Source organism: Dromaius novaehollandiae, chromosome 2, assembly GCF_036370855.1.
Source record: "Dromaius novaehollandiae isolate bDroNov1 chromosome 2, bDroNov1.hap1, whole genome shotgun sequence".
Lineage (NCBI taxonomy): Eukaryota > Metazoa > Chordata > Aves > Casuariiformes > Dromaiidae > Dromaius > Dromaius novaehollandiae.
The window spans coordinates 118,428,332-118,445,942 of record NC_088099.1 but is presented as its reverse complement, the minus strand read 5'-3'; the positions used below and the strand labels follow the sequence as shown (position 1 = coordinate 118,445,942).

Genomic DNA, 17,611 nt, shown 5'->3' with positions numbered 1-17,611 from the left:
TTTCAGCTTACATCCATTGTCTCGTCCTCCTGCTGTCCACTGCAGTAAAAACAGCACTGTTTTCTGTTTTCTGCTGTTCATGTAGAAGCACCCCTGTGATAAGTATCAATCACTTCTGTCCTGTGCTCTATGAGTTAACAGTCCATCTTTGTTTGCTATTTTGTGCTGTTTCTCTTGCCTAAAATTCTTTCACAAAAGGAATTTCCTTCTTCTGTGCTCCCAAAGCATGCTCATCCTCATAAATACTATGCACAAAGTTCTGTCCTGGGCCAATGATAATTTTATCATCCAGCTCCCAGTGAATCTTGAGGCTTTGGAATAACACTTATTTCTAACCATATTTTATTGGCATTATGTGCCTCAGAAATCATAAAATGATGTAAAGTGTAAATTTCAAACATTTTAATTTGGGACTGTCATAGCACCAAGCAAACTGGGCATTGTAGGTGCAGGGAGAAGAAAAGTAGTATCGGAAACCACTGCAAAACAGTGATTTTGTTGCAGAAACATTTTGTGTGGAAAAAAAAAAGTAGGTAAGAAGGGATCATTTTGTTGGCATGTGATCAGAATGGCCTACGCAATCATTTAGGAACACCAAACTTATTTTTTACATTTTCTTATGTTTGCAGTTTGACTGTGTAAGTAGATATGTAAAGCTGGTATGAGCTACGGGAGCATGGATGTTTACGACAATTTGGATGTAACCTATAATCTTATTGAAGCAAACTTCAACCCCAGTAATTACTTCACATGAAAATGCCTCTTCCCTCAACTACTATGGCAATTTACAAATTACATTGTAAAGCATTATTTTATTTTACTACTTATAAAGTAATAGAAGGGTTTATTTGTCCTTTTTATGAGCATTCAGCATTTATAATATGGCAACATTCAAAAGCCACAGGGATAATATGGATCCTGTCACAAGTAGTTTGTGATATAAACGCCTTTAGGCTTAGAAAAGACCACTTAAGAAAGAAAATCCTAACAATTTTGTGGCTGTATATTGCTTTTGCACTTGTAACTCCAGCTGCGATAACAAAACAAAACTATAAATGCTATCAAAGTCAAGGACTGACGAGTGAACTTTAAAGCAAATGAACTCTATTCCAAATGCTGTGGTAACATTTAATAAAATTAGCACTAGTTCTTTAAAATATTCAATTAAAGAAAAATTCCTCACTCATTGCCTCTTAGTCCCACCTCTGGCCATCACATAAACTTATGACAAATTCCCCTCCCCACCTTTTGCCAGTATTCAGGAGCAATACTTTCCTTCTAGAAACACTACATTCTTAGCTAGCAAAGGACTATGGTTTCTACTGGTACCACTAGTACAGCTCTAATGGCAATATGTCTTTATCACATAGTTTAAAAATCTCAATTTTTTGGCTTACAGATCATGATTTTAAAAATAACTAAAACTCAAGGACATTAGCAACATTGTGACTTTGACACTATCACTTTTCAATAGCAAAGAGCCAGGTGAGAGCAGCAGCAACATGCTAAAATCCCAGCTTGAGATTCAGGAAACATATTGGAAATTGGGCTGTTTTCCCAGAAGTGCAGTAGGAGACACAGAAGTGCCCAGATCATGTATCAGGGAATCACTTATTGGCAGTACCATGCCTGTATATTGAGCAGTGGAGTTTTATAGTTTCTAGTAAAATAAATGCAATTAATCCCTTGAAACAAGTACCTCCTGAAATTGCACCCCAAACTCATAATTCCCAAAATAATTCTGTGCAATTTTTAAGTGCTCTGGGAATAAATGACTGTAGAATGTGCTGGTACTGCAAGCAATGTAATTTTCTCAATTCAAAACAGTCCTTAGCATGACTAGCAATTTTGTACCTACAAATTGTTACAGATTGATAGCTTAGCAGTAACTGCTCATGCAAATATTTTTCAGAATGTGAGACTAGATGCTATCAAGGATATAGCTGACCTTGAATTAGGGTTTGCCAAGCAAAAACATATATAAAAAACTGGAGTTGAGGGTGTGTGAGCTCTTGATTGAAAAACATGTATTTTTGCTTTAGTCCTACATAGAGCAAGCAGGCATAAAACATTTACATGAGTATCCGCCTCATGCCTATTAATAATTATACCTTTAACACCATCTAAATAGCATTTTTATCCTTGAATTAGTAGCATTATCCTACTTCTTCATCAAATGTTACATGTACTGACTTAAGGGAACACTATCACCATAGGACTGTAAGCGCAGAATGGATAATAAGAACAGACTGACAGGAAACTGAATGTCTTACTCTTCTGCTTGAATGGAGTCTGCAGGAGCTACATAATTGCTTGGGATGTAGCCCGTTTTTCCCGTAGCAATGGATCGTGCTTCCCACCAGTCTCCTTCCCTGCAACACAACATCAATTATCTCTTCAACATATAAACAATACATCATTCCCTAACAGCTGTAACATCTTCACATATGAAAGGCGGGCTAAATTTTAAATAACATTTTGTCTTAATTAAGAAGGCATCAAAAATAATTTGCACTGCACCCACCTAAATTTATTTCTGTTTTTATTGTAATCTATGTGAGTGCTTCTTAGTGGAATTTTATATATTTTTTTTAATATAAAAAGAAGCATTTATCTATATATGCAAAACACAAATCTGTAACAAAAAGTTTTATGGTAGAGCTGTAAACAAACTTCACAGTACTTTAGCCTTAATCTGCCTAACTTAGATCACTCTGCCTGTATGTTGACAGCGAGCAACAAAGGAAACGGGAAGTCAGATAATAAAATTGGAGAATTGGATGAATGAAAACTACTGCATGGATGAATTAGAACTGTTACCACAGCCAAAAGCTGCGTATAAAGAAACCTCCAAGGTGAGCAAATAGTTTTCTCTTTAAGAGGCTTTTAGAAATGAGATCATAACACTGTAACATTACTGCAATTAAACTAGAATATCAAGCTGCTGAGATAACCTAGTGCGGATTTTCAAAGGAGGCTAGTAAGACCCACTTCTACTCTGAGCTGTCCTTGCCTGGAGCCAGGGTGTTCAACTCCTGCACTCCCAGTGCAGTCTTCTGTCTTCCCCCTCCCCCTACCCCTTCCCCCCTCCCCCCCCCCCCCCCCCCCCCCGCTCCCGCCTACCTGTAAGAGAGAACCTGCAACATGCAGAGTCTGCGGTAGCATAGTTTTCCACCTCTGCTGCCCAGAAAGGGACAGCTGTGCCTCATTACAGGAGGGAATAAAAGGATATAACCCTATTAATAGAGGAGAAGAGGGCTTTGGGCTTACCTAAGTTACTGTCTTATCAGAATCGCTATTTTAACCCCTTATTTGAACTCTCTTATTCAAGTAAAAAAATCCATCTACTCTTCACTGAAATAGATTTAAAGAAATGTTGGGTTAGTATTCATTTCCAACAACATCCCGGTGAAGTCTGTGGATGAGAAAACTTACGTGTTGTTTATTATCTGGAACCGTTCGCCCTTCTTAAATGAAAGGTCATCTGTAGTTCTAGCTTCATAATCATATAAGGCCACAAATACAGTAACACCACCTTAGGAAAAGGGAAAAAAAAGCATATGATATAGCAATAATGCTGCAACACTTGATTTAAGGACTAGTCCATGAAAACAACTAATCAGTTTTGATTTGGAAGCAAATCAACACTTTGGGTTCCATCTCACTGTAGAAGCTGGATCAATAACCAGCTAATTTCTTAAGACAGAGGAAGGCCTATAAACAGATACCGCTAAAAAAGCGGATTACCTCCACACCAAAAGAGGCAGCTAGATACATCATTGGAAGTATATTAATAATTAGAGCACTCCTACAATGAAATGTGGACAACACATTAACAGTTGAGCTGACTTATTTTTAATAAATGCAACCCTAGAAGATCCTACAACACCATGAAAGCATCACATTAAACTATCAACTACAAGTTTTTTTACAAAATAATTTTCTTGTTAAACTTCTCTATAACTAACTGATGTGTTCCCAACCTTCTGGGGCTACACATCAAGGTCTACTCAAGGAATGAAACTAAAAAAAGAAGTACCTCGTAAGGGACAAAGACATTTCACTGCTCTAGGACTAAGGTTTTTTTAATTCCCATAAGAGTAGGTGGACTTTTTTAACATATGATTTACATATCAAGAATTAGTTAGAATATCTTCCAGAAGTTAACACCTAATCTAAGTTAAAAATTAACACAGTTCTACAGTTTTTCCTGTGTGTTACTGCATTATTTTTTTAATGACACAAGCTGCTGCATGCAGAAAAAGACTGTGGGATAATATACCATATTCACACAAACAGAAACCAAATGTTAAGGAGATAAACCATCTCCATAGAACTCTTCAGAAGATGATGAAAATGAATACTCTGAAGTCACAATATTACTTGCATATAAAGCAAATGGGAGACTCCACTTCAGAATAAACTGTAGGACATCTAGAAAGATATTAATTCAACATGGGAACAAGACAGATATTAATACTTCTCTAAACAGCGTAACACTAGTCAAGAAAATGAAACAATGGATTCAAATATAATCCATGCAACAAGAGATATTATTCGTGTACTTTTCATTTAAGAGAACCAAAAAGGCTAGTAAGTAAAGTTGTAAAGTTTTAATTTCAACACTTCAGCTAACAAAATCTCTTTTTATTCTCACTCACAAATGTAATTTATTCCATAGCAAAAAATAACAAAAAGACTTCAGGACAACAACATCAACACAGAGTATTTCTAACAAATGCATCTCAAATGTTTTTCAAGGCTCTCATCATTGTCATCTTTCTGGATCACTCTGAGGTGATCTAGTTTTTCAAGCTGTTTATGGAGCTAACATTTCACTTAAAGGGTATCCTTTGACTAGGGTAAAATTTTCTTCTTCTGATCTAGAAGTGGTTTTGGAGAGAGAAGTCAGCATGAGGATTACAGAACACTAGTGCTTGCAGAGCTTCATGGGAGGGAATAACAACGATGGTCACTTTTCCTGTTTTTGTTTTCAATAATGCTCTATGAATTCAAAGTGTTTGATGACTAAGAACATATAATGTAGGAGCAATGTGTCTTACACAGATTTCTCCTCTTTTTCTGCTCTAGGGGAATAAAAGATGGCCCAGCTCTCTTCAGCCTTATAGCTCCAAGCTACGATGACAACCGTATCATCCTTTTGTCAGGCATCACTAATGGACTGGTATAAGTACTACTGGCATTTACATCCTTCTGTTTGACAAGCCCATCTATTCTCTCTCTTCCTAAGAAAAAGGCCACAGAATAGGATCCCGTATTTTATTTGTCACAGTTACAGAAAGCTTATCTCTGCACAAAGATAGCTGTGCTGTGTGTGATGCTTCTGTAAACAAATTACCTGACAAGACTTACTCTAGTTCATAACACGACAAGAACAGGCAAGCCTACAAGACCCAGTTCACTATCCCGAGCTGTATGATACCAACCGCAGCTTTGATTATTGTTACAGTCAGACAAGCCTGTCATTTTATTCATTCACAAAACCAGGCAACTTGGATCTAAAAACTGGAACTGAATTTACCAAATAATTGCTGGTGAATTTCTTACATTAGAGGGGAAAAAAAGGAAAAGAGAGGCATGTGGGTTCGCGTGTGGGTGGGCTGGTTTTACAAAACAAGAAATGATCACATAGGCTGTATCATTTTTACCTGATCACAAAACAATGGGGGCATTCACCCAAATCAGCCTGCCTGAGGATACCTGAATCCACACTAACGAAATTCAAGACTATCTTCCCATGAGAAATCTCTCCTGTTGATCCCGCTCCAAGATATATAACATGCTTAAGTACTAACTGGCACAGGGACAGGCAAGAGAACATCCTTTCTAGTCTCTGTAGCAAAGGATTTATGGTATTTGGGGGCGACATTCCTGATGTCTGGTGATGCTCAGGGGTGCTTGCCTGCGATACAGGAGATTCTGATGTAAACAAAGAATCAGATCTAGTACGAGGACATGCACAGACATCCTTGGTGGAGATAAACACTTCTTTAAGCACACCAGAGTTTACTTACTAGTGCTAATGAATAAAAAAGAAATGCTGCCATTATTTCTTTCCTGCATATGTTAATCCAAAACTGAAATTCAGAGCTGGCTCAAAAATTTTGAGACAAGATAGATGCTCATTTTAATTATTTGTTTTTTAATGGATTCCTATAAAGGGGATAGGAGGTGATCATTATTGACAATTCATACTTGGTTTCCTGAATTGCTTAATCTCAAGGCCACTGGGGTTTTCATGGATCTCACATTTCTTGTGTTTAAAAGCTTTTAAATGCCATACTAACTAAGCAAACATTTAAGCACTGTAATTGTGCTAACATTAGAGTTTTGTGGGAAAACTAGAAATAGACTAACAAAGAATTATGGTATTTTGTGAAGTATCTGTGCAAAGTTTCCAGAATAAACTACTCTTTCCTCTCTCCGAAAAAAAAAAGAAAAAAAAAAATCAGTGAACTAAGTGAACACAAAGAAAAGCTCACCTATTGAGATTAGCCATTGGCACAAAATCAAGTTTTTTTAAATGAAGTTTTAAAATTTTGATATAAAGGGGGAGCAGGCTTTCACCATCAAACATGTGCATTGCTTTAAAATGCTGTACCTGCAGAGACTTTATATCTCAGTCAAGAAGGCCTCTACATCTTGCAAACTTTTACATTTTAACATTTTCAGCTTTAGTTTTCACATGACCATGAACGGTGAGATTTCTGCTTTTTCATTTCATAGTTATTGTTCATATAGTACTCGGCATACACTGCATATCCTTATCATCTTTATAAACAAACAAATTCAATGTTGCGCTAATGTAAGTAACTTATAGCTAATCAAATAAGTCTGAAAATTAGTTTAAATTCTCAGTTTCCTGAAAGTTGAGATCCTTTTCATTTTGCATCTCTCTCCTAAAGTTTAAAGCCATTACTCCATGTGTCTCTCTAACAGCTTAGAATTTCTAACATGGTTTTAGCATCTATTCCCATTACTGCCCTTAGCATACGTTAAATTTCTCTGTGCTCTGATCTTAACAACCCCCAGCCAAACACAAAAACCCAACAGATACAAAACTCCCAACCCCCCAAATGGCGGATAAGGGCTGAATTATTATCCAAGTAGTAAAGATACTGAAAATCAGAAATCCCTAAAGAACAATTTATTTTAAATAGGTATTTTATTTCTGGATGGCAAGTGGTCGTAGTATTTCTTAAAAACGAACCTCAAGCTTATCTATAAGTTAAAAAAAATTATATAACACTCACCCGTTAAAGTACTAGGATATGGACTTGGCACAGTTGAAAATGAAGATGATGCTCCTCCAAAGGGTGTCATTCCTGAGGGTCCTCCAAAAGGAGTCATGGAATGACTATTAAAATTAACTGCTGATCCCTTTATTGCCGGTGACTGTGTTGCTTGGCTTGAGTCTGATCCATAATGGCTGACATGGGAACTAACTGGTTCTGGAGTATTATCAGTTCTGTATTTCATGGCTGGACCTTTGTCTTCTTTGCTTTTAATGCACCCCATGGTTGCTTCTGTGAAAGCGAGAGAAAAAAATGAGTTCATCTTTATGTTACGTCTTCTGATAGGTAACAGAGAAGATTCACAAAAAGTTCTTGTAAATATTGATTTATTACTGTTAAAAAAAACAGTAAAAATGACAACAATCCCCAGCAACTGCTACTACATGCAGATTACACATTCTGATGAAAAACTGTTCTGGAAGAAAATCTAAAGCATTCACAGACTAGAGAGAACAATTATTTTCCTCTACAAGAACACACACTGACAGCACATTTGGATTATTCTTCGCCCCAGTTCCTTGGTGGACTGCACATGGAAAAAAGAAAAGAGTCAGACAGACAACAGGCAAGGAAAGTAGCAGGGACACCGAAGACTTGTACAGCAAAGGAGAACAGAAAGATTAGGAATTCTGAGCAGAGGTGACAATTAGAGAGTAATATAAACAATTATACAAGAAAACAAGTGGGAAATTCCTATTTTCTTTTTTAAGTACCTGTGCAGTGAGGTTCTGATCTGCTGCTTGCATTACAACTAAGGATAGCTTTAAAGAAATGGAGTAGTTTTCATCCATTTCCCCTCCCCCGCCCTCTAAATACAGCTCACAAACAAACTTGTAATATTCACTGCCATGGGACAGGACTAAGCTCAAGAGTCTAAGCAGAGTAATGAGAAAAAAATTTACCAGAGTAACTACAACATCCATAGTAGTTTAGAAACAGAACTACACCCTGACAGGTGACAATTTTCTAGCCTTAACTGCCCAAGACTGCCACGAACTTCTGCTACGGCCAGACTATTCCTGTAGGAATAGCTGTTTACTGTGGGGATGGCTGTTACCTGGTGATAGTTAACAGCGAGAGGACACACCACAAACAATTTACTGCTGCTTAAGAAGTCCCCATCTGTCATTTGTCAAGTGGTGACAACTGATAGTAGGCATCTGCTGACTTACCCCCACTGGGACACAAGTCAGGGAGGAAACAGAAGTCCATATTGCATACAATACTAATCTGATATGAAAATGCCTGTGTTCCTGAAAAAAACCCTACTTTAAGAGTAGGAATCTCCACAAAAATAGGAAATCTGCTGCTCCACATTATTTTTTTTTAAACTGATTTGTTACGGAAACAGCAACAATTTGAAAGCATTAAGAATACAGTTTTTGATAACTGCAATGACAGTTTCACAGATTCTGCAACAAACGATGTAGGACAAACTATTAGGAAAATTTTCCCATTATATGTCCAATTATTTTTATTTTCCATTTCAACTCTCTCTTACTTTGTTGGCTATTAGATACAGGCATCCAGAATAAAATAAATCTTACTAGACAAATACCAATCTACTCACACTGGGATAAAACATAGTTCTTAATCTAAAATTGTCTTCTGATTTCCTCTATATAACTAACCATTACAATATTAAAGATACTGTAATTTCCTCAAGAACGACAAATCTGAGTTTCTGGAAAGAATGACCATAGGTTACCATAGGAAATTTACTGATCATAAAGTTGAGTATTCACCCTGCCACTTCAGTCTCTAATAGTGTAAAGTACTACAGACAATTAATTACTGGTGCAGAAATTAGCAGCCATAAAGTCAAATGACTGCATTTTTACACATCTTGTCTAAGAGTTTTACAGGGAAGCATTAGGAATAATCACAGAAGCACAGCTTATCTAATCTTTTACTTCTGATACCTTTATTGCCAACATATTAATTGTGCATGAATGTTAATAGAGCAACTGAGACTCAAAGACATAAATGAAGAATTTAATGCATCTAAACATCCTACAAAAGAAGCCTTACAATCTACAGTAGAAAAGCTAATCATTAATTCATGATACAGCTGAATCATGTAATAAAACACATCCTTTTAATCCCTCCATCACTAAAAATGAGACACTGTAACCGGAACCACGTTTTTTTGCCCATGTGGCAGTCTACGGTAAATTTTTCCCTTACTTCGAGGCCTGTTTCTTTGGTTCTCTTTAAACAACTGCAAGCAACAGCTTTCTACTGAAGGTTAATGTAAGTCCAATCACCTCCGTGAAAACGCATTTGCTAACAGTACTGATGTAAGTTGACTGACCTACCTTTGGTTAAAAGTTAAGTATAATACATGATTCAGAAGTCCAACACACTATTTTGGTTAATAAAGTAGATTAAAAAGGAAAGGTATGAATACCTGTATAATTAAGCATTGATCACAGACAATCCCACCACCCCCAACCCCATTTTTGGCATTTGGTTAACTTGTAATAGGCTGATAAGACTCCAAGATTACAGAAGACAGAAGCAAACCTACCAGTCCTGGTGATACTGTGGGTTTCTGCCCATGCAATTGCCCCTTCAACCAAACGGACAGTGTCAATGCTACCACCTGCTGCCACTATAACTAGCGTAACACATAGGCGCTCACGCACTTTAGTACATTTAGTAGCAAAATATTACCACATTACTTAATATTACCATATTAAGTTAACCAAGGATAAGCACTGACTGAAAATGTGGATTCGTTTTTGAGAAACACAGTCAACAGTCTCTTTCCTTGCTTCTCCTCTCCCCACCCATGTCGTTGTTAACATAATCTTCTTCCAGGGGTTAGAGAGATTACAGAGATTCAATCAGCACTTCAAAGACAAAGAAATAAACAGACTAAAATCTAAAAGCTCTACTTTCACAACTGCATACCGACAAAAAGTTTTTTTAGGGAAGCAAAATACTGCTTTTAAAAGTCAAAAACATAGATGGAAAATTCCTATAAAATACTGCGCATGCTTTCACAAGGAGGGAGTAGAGGAATGAGAGGGGAGATGACAGAAGCAAACGGTGAGTAGTATGAAAGGGAGAAATGACTGCCTACAGTACAGAAAAGAAAAAAAAATTTATTAGGGTTTAGTCTTGCAGTATATCACTACATAAAGCAGCCCTCCCCCTACACTAAGCAGCTAGCATACAGTGTTGGATTTGGTTGTTCTAGTACTTTATCTGTTATCAAAAATTTGTATTACTGAAAAAGCTTACAACTAGTTTTGTCCCCCCTTTTCTTATCAGCAACAAAATATTAAGGAATACATTTCTGTGACAAAGCTCAAACTCTCTTTCTGAAGCACTGAACTCTTTTCAGAGGCAGAGATATAGATGAGAAGTTTTTGTTTGCCCTGTAGAAGACTGTCTATTCAAAGAAATGCTGGCCCAGGATAAGTAATTCACAAACCACTGTTCCACTCCCATTAGTTAAATCATTATTTTAGTTCAGTCTGCTGTCTGAAACAAACTAGTTGAATAACTTAAGAGTATTTTGTTCATTCTTTGAAATGAATACTCTTCTGTTCACTCTGATTACTGTGCAAATGTGTCTGGTGGGCGGGTTAGAAGTCAGCTTGCTGGAGGTCTATCAGGAAACTCTGTTCTGAGAGGCATGGACAAGAAGCACAGATGTCTTGTTCCGCTTACTAAATGAAAACAATCCAATATTAGAATGCTTTCGAGAACAAGAAGCGGCTAAAATGATTACCGGAAGGATGGCTGAAGGTTAGCAGGTAGATGCCCCAAAAAATCAATAGAAGAAAGAGTACTCTAGCAGGAAGCCATCAGATGAGAGTTTAGTGACCTAACTGAACTTTGGCCTTTGGATGACTTTTCCAAAAAGCCCACGTCAAGTGTGATTCAACACTCTACAAACACCTCAGACAATAAGGAAGGCCCCCTATCCCTGTGCCAAATTGAGAACTCCAAAAAAGTCAATGCTGCCATCTTTTCTTACCCAACTCAGTTTTATAGCATGAGGAAAAACATTGCTCAGCAACGATGTAAAAGTGTGGCTAGTAAGCTCTTTGCTAACTTTTTTTCCTGCTTTCATTTCAGAAAAGATGTTCTACCAGTCTGAGAAAAATGATTTTTTCTTCAAGAGCTATCATATTCTAAGATACCTGAGCAACTGTTTACTAGGAGAGTCGGTGGCCTTCTCTGTTCAGTGCTGAGGGACAGGTGTTGCAAGGGACCCCCCTGTCCAGCAAATGTCCTTGTTCTGTCTAGTTTAATGGTTGTGTAAGTTGTTTATCTGTTGGTTCTCTGGAAAATAAGGTTCTCCAAGTACATAAAGAAAGTTCTCCTATTGAAATGAAGGACTACGCTAGAGGTTTCTCTGAAAGAGGTGATTTTAACTCAGACAATCTTTTACAGCTGGCATTCTCAGAGCAAAGCAGTCTGCCAATGCCTCAAAAGAGCTGAAGCTACTTGTTTTTTCCATAAAGGGGATTCTACCTATCAGCATGGAGATTCTGAGGGCCAGAGGTTAGCCTCTGAAACCCTGCAGACCAGAAGCTGGAAGAGCCTCATGCTTGTTTCACTTCTGTCACAGATTTGATAACAAAAACCGTTCACTACAAAAATCAAGAAGAATGAGAAGTTTCTACTTGGGGCCAGCCGGAGGTGTTCTTTTCATCTCTCACTTTTGTTATGATTCATCACGTCCTCAGATGCCCTCTGGCAACCTCATCAAAACGTATGGCAGTGACAGCCTCACGGAGCAAAAGCTCTAACATGATGCAAAGATATTCGCATGAATTTTCTCTTTTCAACCTCTAGATTAACCCAGTACTAAATCATATAAGAACTAAATGCAATAGGTAGGAGAAGGGAAAAAATAATAAAGGGGAGAAAAGGGCATTTCTTTTCTCCCCTCCTTTCAATTATTGAAAGTGTTTATACAGTCAAAAAGAGCACATAATTCAATTTTCGCTATGAAGAGTCAAATGAACAATGAGGAAGTCAAATCTTTCTTCAGAAGAAGAAAGCGAGACTGCACATATACTATTTATCCTATCCTTTTTATGAAAAACAAACTGTGTTACATAATAAAAAGCAAAGAATGCTCTCGGAGGTTTACCAGTTGCTAATGAAAAGACAATAAAAAGAAATTTCCACTGCTAATCCACCTTTACTTCTCAGTACTGGCCAAAAAAAGGGCAAGAAAAGCAGCATTTCAGTTCACATATATGAAACTAATGTTTTACAGAAAGGCCCACTTATGTTTCAACCAGAGTCATGTTTTAAAGTTATTAAAATTTCATGCAGTAATGAAGACAGGATATTTTGTAGAAAGTTCACTAATGGATCCATTAGCTAACAGCTGACTATTTGCTTAAACAAATGCAGAGCTGATTCTGTATGTCACTGGAGACATGCAACCTATACTTGCTTTTTATACAGCTAGGCAAACAATGCAAAGCATCTGTCAAACAGGTGGTCTCGGATAGTAGTATTTAAAAGTCATTTATTAGAAGTCACATAGACTGCAAGAGGAGAAGAAACAAAGATAACCAGAAAGACACTAACAATCCTTTTTGTCACGACTATGATATACTACTAATTCTGTTCACCCTTTAAAAAAGTCAATACTTTGATAAGAAAATGGGTTTTTTGTATACAAAGTGATCCACCATGTGCGTAAAGGAAAATACACTAAAGAATGAGCAAAAGTGGTTTTTATTCTTTACGTAATATACACAATTTTTATTTGTAAATTATGTGTTATCATGTGATACAATTAATTTTTTTACGAGCTGCCATATATTAGTTTGCTTATTTTACTACAAGCCACCCATGAAATCTCAGGGAATGACGTTCTATTGGATTCAGTCTTTACAATGAGCAATAGCACTGGCATAATGAGACCTCGGAGTCTATTGTTATGCATTTAAAGTGCAACTGACAATGACCTTGTAATTAGTGATGAAATAAGGAGCAAAAAGTGAAGAGAAAGAAAGAAGCATAAAAAGAATGACACTGAAGAAAGGATTTAGGTTATTGGAATTTCAATGTTTAGCACTCATCTAAGTGTGGTTCTACACAGAAAAATAACTGTAAAACAGCACTATCAGACTTCAGGTTTCCCATACACTAAAACATATTTAACAATAAGAGACATCCTCCTTTATCCCTGACTAATACAATTTGAAATTTTTGATCCTAATGTTTCTACAGACCAAATCCTGCTTTCAACATGACTGTACAAACATACTCAAGGAGCAGTTCTGTGGCTGCTATGGTAATGCTTTTGATTTCATAGAAGCAGAACAAAACCCAGCTTGGCTGCTAATAATGCTACAGCTAGCAAAAACAGTATAGCAAACAGAGGACATTGCACAGAGAGAGAAAAAAATGAGTATAAAATTGCTTTTATATCTGAAATACCTTTCAAAGAATTAAAAGCTGTTGCAATTATTACATCTATTGTTCTAGCTCATGCTTCCTACAGAAAGCAGATTTATAATTTGCATTAAATTAATTATTGAGGGTGACTGATTCTTCTACTGGAGGAGCTAGTTACCTGGCTGACAAGATTACTATAATGACTGTACTCTGAAGGAATGCCAGAGCTTGCAACACTACTTGGAAAATTAGCATAAGCTGGAATTGCATAAGAAAGAATAAGGTCCTTCAGCCTTTCATGTCCTCCTGTGATTTCTTGACATTTTTTGGAATGGAAGACAGGAAGGTGGATGATGGAAGTGCACTTCTGAGCCTTGAACAGCTTAGATGTGGAAGCCTTGCTCAGCTGTATCAGATTTTCAACATAATATCTATGAAGGAGATTGAGGATTTCCAACTTTCCAACTTGATTCTTCTCAGGCAAAGGCTTCTCTCTTGAAGAAGCACCTACTGTTTTTTGCTGGAGCTCCAGAAGGTAGGAGATAGGACCAGCTCCAGCAGGCAGTACAACCCCCACATCCCAGTCAACAACAGGCCCTACCATCTGACTGCAAGCTCCCACTGGATGTTCCACTCTGGTTCAAGACATAAAGGAAAAATTAACTACTGCAACACTAAATTCTAACAAACAATGTGGAACTAAGGATTAGCAACAATGCAAAATCAAGAGAGAGGCGAGCACTCCGTTCTCCTTCTCAGTCACACTCTTCTTTTGCCTAGGATCAAATATGTAGGATCTCCTCCCGCTCACGGTGTACTTGGACAGCTGTATCCGTCTTCTTCTATTTTAAAGGCAAGCAAACGCCACAGTACCACATTGGAGAAAAAGATTGTGTTATGGATGACACATGATCTGCTCTGCAAAATATATGCTGTTATTGCTTGTAAAATTGTATTTAGAAGCACAGTTTTGCCTACACTATCTCAAACATATCGTATGTTTCCTTTGATCAGATGTTGTATGCAAACACTGCAAGAAAGGGTGTCTTTTCCCATCAAAAAAGAAAATGTTCAGGAAAGACAGACTAGAGGTAGAAGAAAACAAGCATACTGTCATTAAAAACTGATCTGGTACCCTTCTTTTCTAACCAAAAAGACTCACCTAGCTCAGTATCCCCTCTTCAACAGCGGCCTTAGCCTCTAACCAGGAGCTCCTCCTTAACCATGGGCCTGGGCTAGGATTTTGACAACAAATAAAGTTGGCTTTTTGTAGAAACAGTCACCAGCAGCAGATGGCTATGAAGAACACAAGAACAGGACAAGCACAAGCTGAAACCTTCCAAACCTTCAGTGATTTCCAGCTCAGGAATTCCAAAGCCAGACAGATGCTAAGGACTCACCTACATGGGAAAAATCCTACAGGTATAAATCAATTTACGAATTTAAGCTAATGTAGTTACATTGATGTAAGAGTTGCATAGGTATTTCCTTCTAGTATAAGTATGTCTTTACTTGAATTATTTTATGTTGTTTGGTTTAAACCAGATCAATTAACTGTATCAAAGAAAAGAAAAAGTATTAATATAACTACATAGATTTAAACTGCATACTTTTCTGTTTAGACAAGGTTTCTTAAACCAACAGGAGACATGTCACAGCCAAGACCTAGACTGAGATCTTCCAAGCACAACTGCAGTGGCCTGACTAAAAGCATGGCTTCATCTTTGCACTCCTGTTGCTATCATGAGTAATCTCCACTGCCTACCTTGAGCAAGGTAACAGAAAGCGTGAAAGCAAGCAGATGATGGGAGGAGGGGGAAAACAAAACAAAAACAAAACACCACGCACTCCAAAAGCAACCCCCCTACAACCATCCCAAAAAACTGCACTAGGCCCAGAGCCTGCATGGGGGTACCGACTCATAGCCAGAGGGAGCTGCTTCTAACTTTTGGGGTACAGCAGAGAAACACTATTAGATTTAAATGTTTAAGCTCAGATATTAAAAACCAACTAACTACTAAATAGAATTTTGATTTTAAGACCATTTATGTTTTCGGGATCAATTCTAAGTTTTCAGTGAAGTCAGCATATTTCTTGTATTCAGCAAGAGTGAAAAATAATTTGTGCTTTTTTGTACATCAAACCAAAAACCTGCCAAAAAACCTAAGGCAGATCATGTAAAATAATTACACAACACTGATGGATTAATTTTCTTCATTCCAACGCTCAAGACTGCAAGGGAGAGATTAACTAAAATATCAGAATTGCAAAAGTAATCTTGTGTGCTATGTAATAAATATACACGAGAACATTTTTAACATTCAGAGTTACACTGTCTAGCCTTACAATTTCAAGCCTTTACCCCACACAGAAATTTTCTCTGACAAGATACCACAGACAAAAATACTGAATATATTGTCTAGACAGTATTATTGCTTCTCCATTGTCTAGAACATTTAAGTGCACAGTCAATAAACAAATGGAAGTAGAAAAGGACGATTCACATTTTTTTAGGTAGTGTAATAGCAGTTCATACTTATTAATCCATAAATGATTAGAATTACCTCAAAAATTAGAAGCCCGATGTATACAAAAAGCCAGGCTAAAAGATTGTTTCAGATTACAATAACATGCATGTCATAACTTGTCAAAGCTATCTAGTCTATTTTGGACAGGATTTATGAACAGATTTATAAATAGAAAGACTTTGTTTTCTCTGAACCCTATTTGGACAAGAACAAAAAGTATGTCTGGTACCACAGAATATTTTTATACCTTCAGTTTTCAACCATTCTATTCAAGTATTTTTTTTCTGAAAAAGATGCCCCCAGTGCTTATTTAAAAAGCAACGTTTAAATAGTTTAAATAAAGTAATGATTCTGTTTTCTGGCTCTCATAGCAGGAAGCACAAAGCCTGCTTTCCCAAGGGATGCCTCCGCTAAGGTGGAGGGAAGCTGACACGGCAGAACAACAATCTATGGCATTTTTGTTCTGAACAATGAACTACACATAAAACATGGACTATAACATTTGCAAGCTCACAGAAGTTTAGAGATCCTGAGTTCTGTTCATAAGTCCAAATTCATATAAAACCACAGTCTTTTTTTTTTTTTTTTTTTTTTTTTTGAAATGTATAACATCTTCTCAGCTGGGTCATACGGCTGAAGAGGCAATTTATTTTAGGACAACAAATACAGAAATTCAGTATCTATGAGATTTACTTCAATTACAGCTTCATTTGGTCTCTGTCAGTCAGCTTAAAAATATAATGGAAACAAACAGTTACAGCAACTTAAAAGGTAAACCAAAAAAGAGCCTGTGTTAAATGTTTGCCACATCTACCCAAATTATCTCACAGGAACACTGCTAGGAAATCACATGGAACTTAGACTTAATTAATTTGGTGTGTTTGACACAAAGTTACTTGGCATTTGCACATACCCGCTTTGCAGAGACGAGTTTCCACAGCTAGTTCACCACGTCACTCTAAGCACATCTCCCTATATGCTCAAGGTATTTTATCCTAACATAACTGATGTGATCAGTATGTTAACAAAAATCAGTAACTAAAGTATTTTAATCCAATTACTGATAAAATGTTGCAACTCATTTATTCAAAGGCCATACCCCTGATCTCCTCGAGCAATTAGTTCTTTTCAGGACAACAGGAATTTCAGGAAGTCACTGGAAAACATCAACCTTTTTTTACTAAAACAAAAAGTTAAAGTATGTATAAACAATTACAACCACACAAGTACACTTTTCTTCGTGATTCAATAGCTTGTTTTCCTTTGTTCATAAAACAAGTGAGAAGTACAATTAAATTGTAAAGAAATTCAAAATTACACAAAAAATGTAAGATGACACCTGCTAAATAATACCCTTACTGAATGCAAAGAACTGGATCATGTTTT

General features: G+C 36.9%; 1 protein-coding gene across 3 annotated transcripts in view; it reads right to left on the bottom strand.

The window, feature by feature from the left end:
* Window positions 1-17,611, bottom strand: part of YES1 (YES proto-oncogene 1, Src family tyrosine kinase) — a 49,692-nt gene that overhangs the window by 8,756 nt on the left and 23,325 nt on the right. For all 3 annotated transcript variants that reach the window (XM_064507272.1, XM_064507273.1, XM_064507274.1), the window contains exons 2-4: window positions 7,275-7,547; window positions 3,436-3,535; window positions 2,274-2,372 (exon numbers count right to left, since the gene is read on the bottom strand). In XM_064507272.1, coding sequence (XP_064363342.1) covers window positions 2,274-2,372; window positions 3,436-3,535; window positions 7,275-7,547 — 472 coding nt within the window. The remainder of the gene's footprint in view (window positions 1-2,273; window positions 2,373-3,435; window positions 3,536-7,274; window positions 7,548-17,611) is intronic.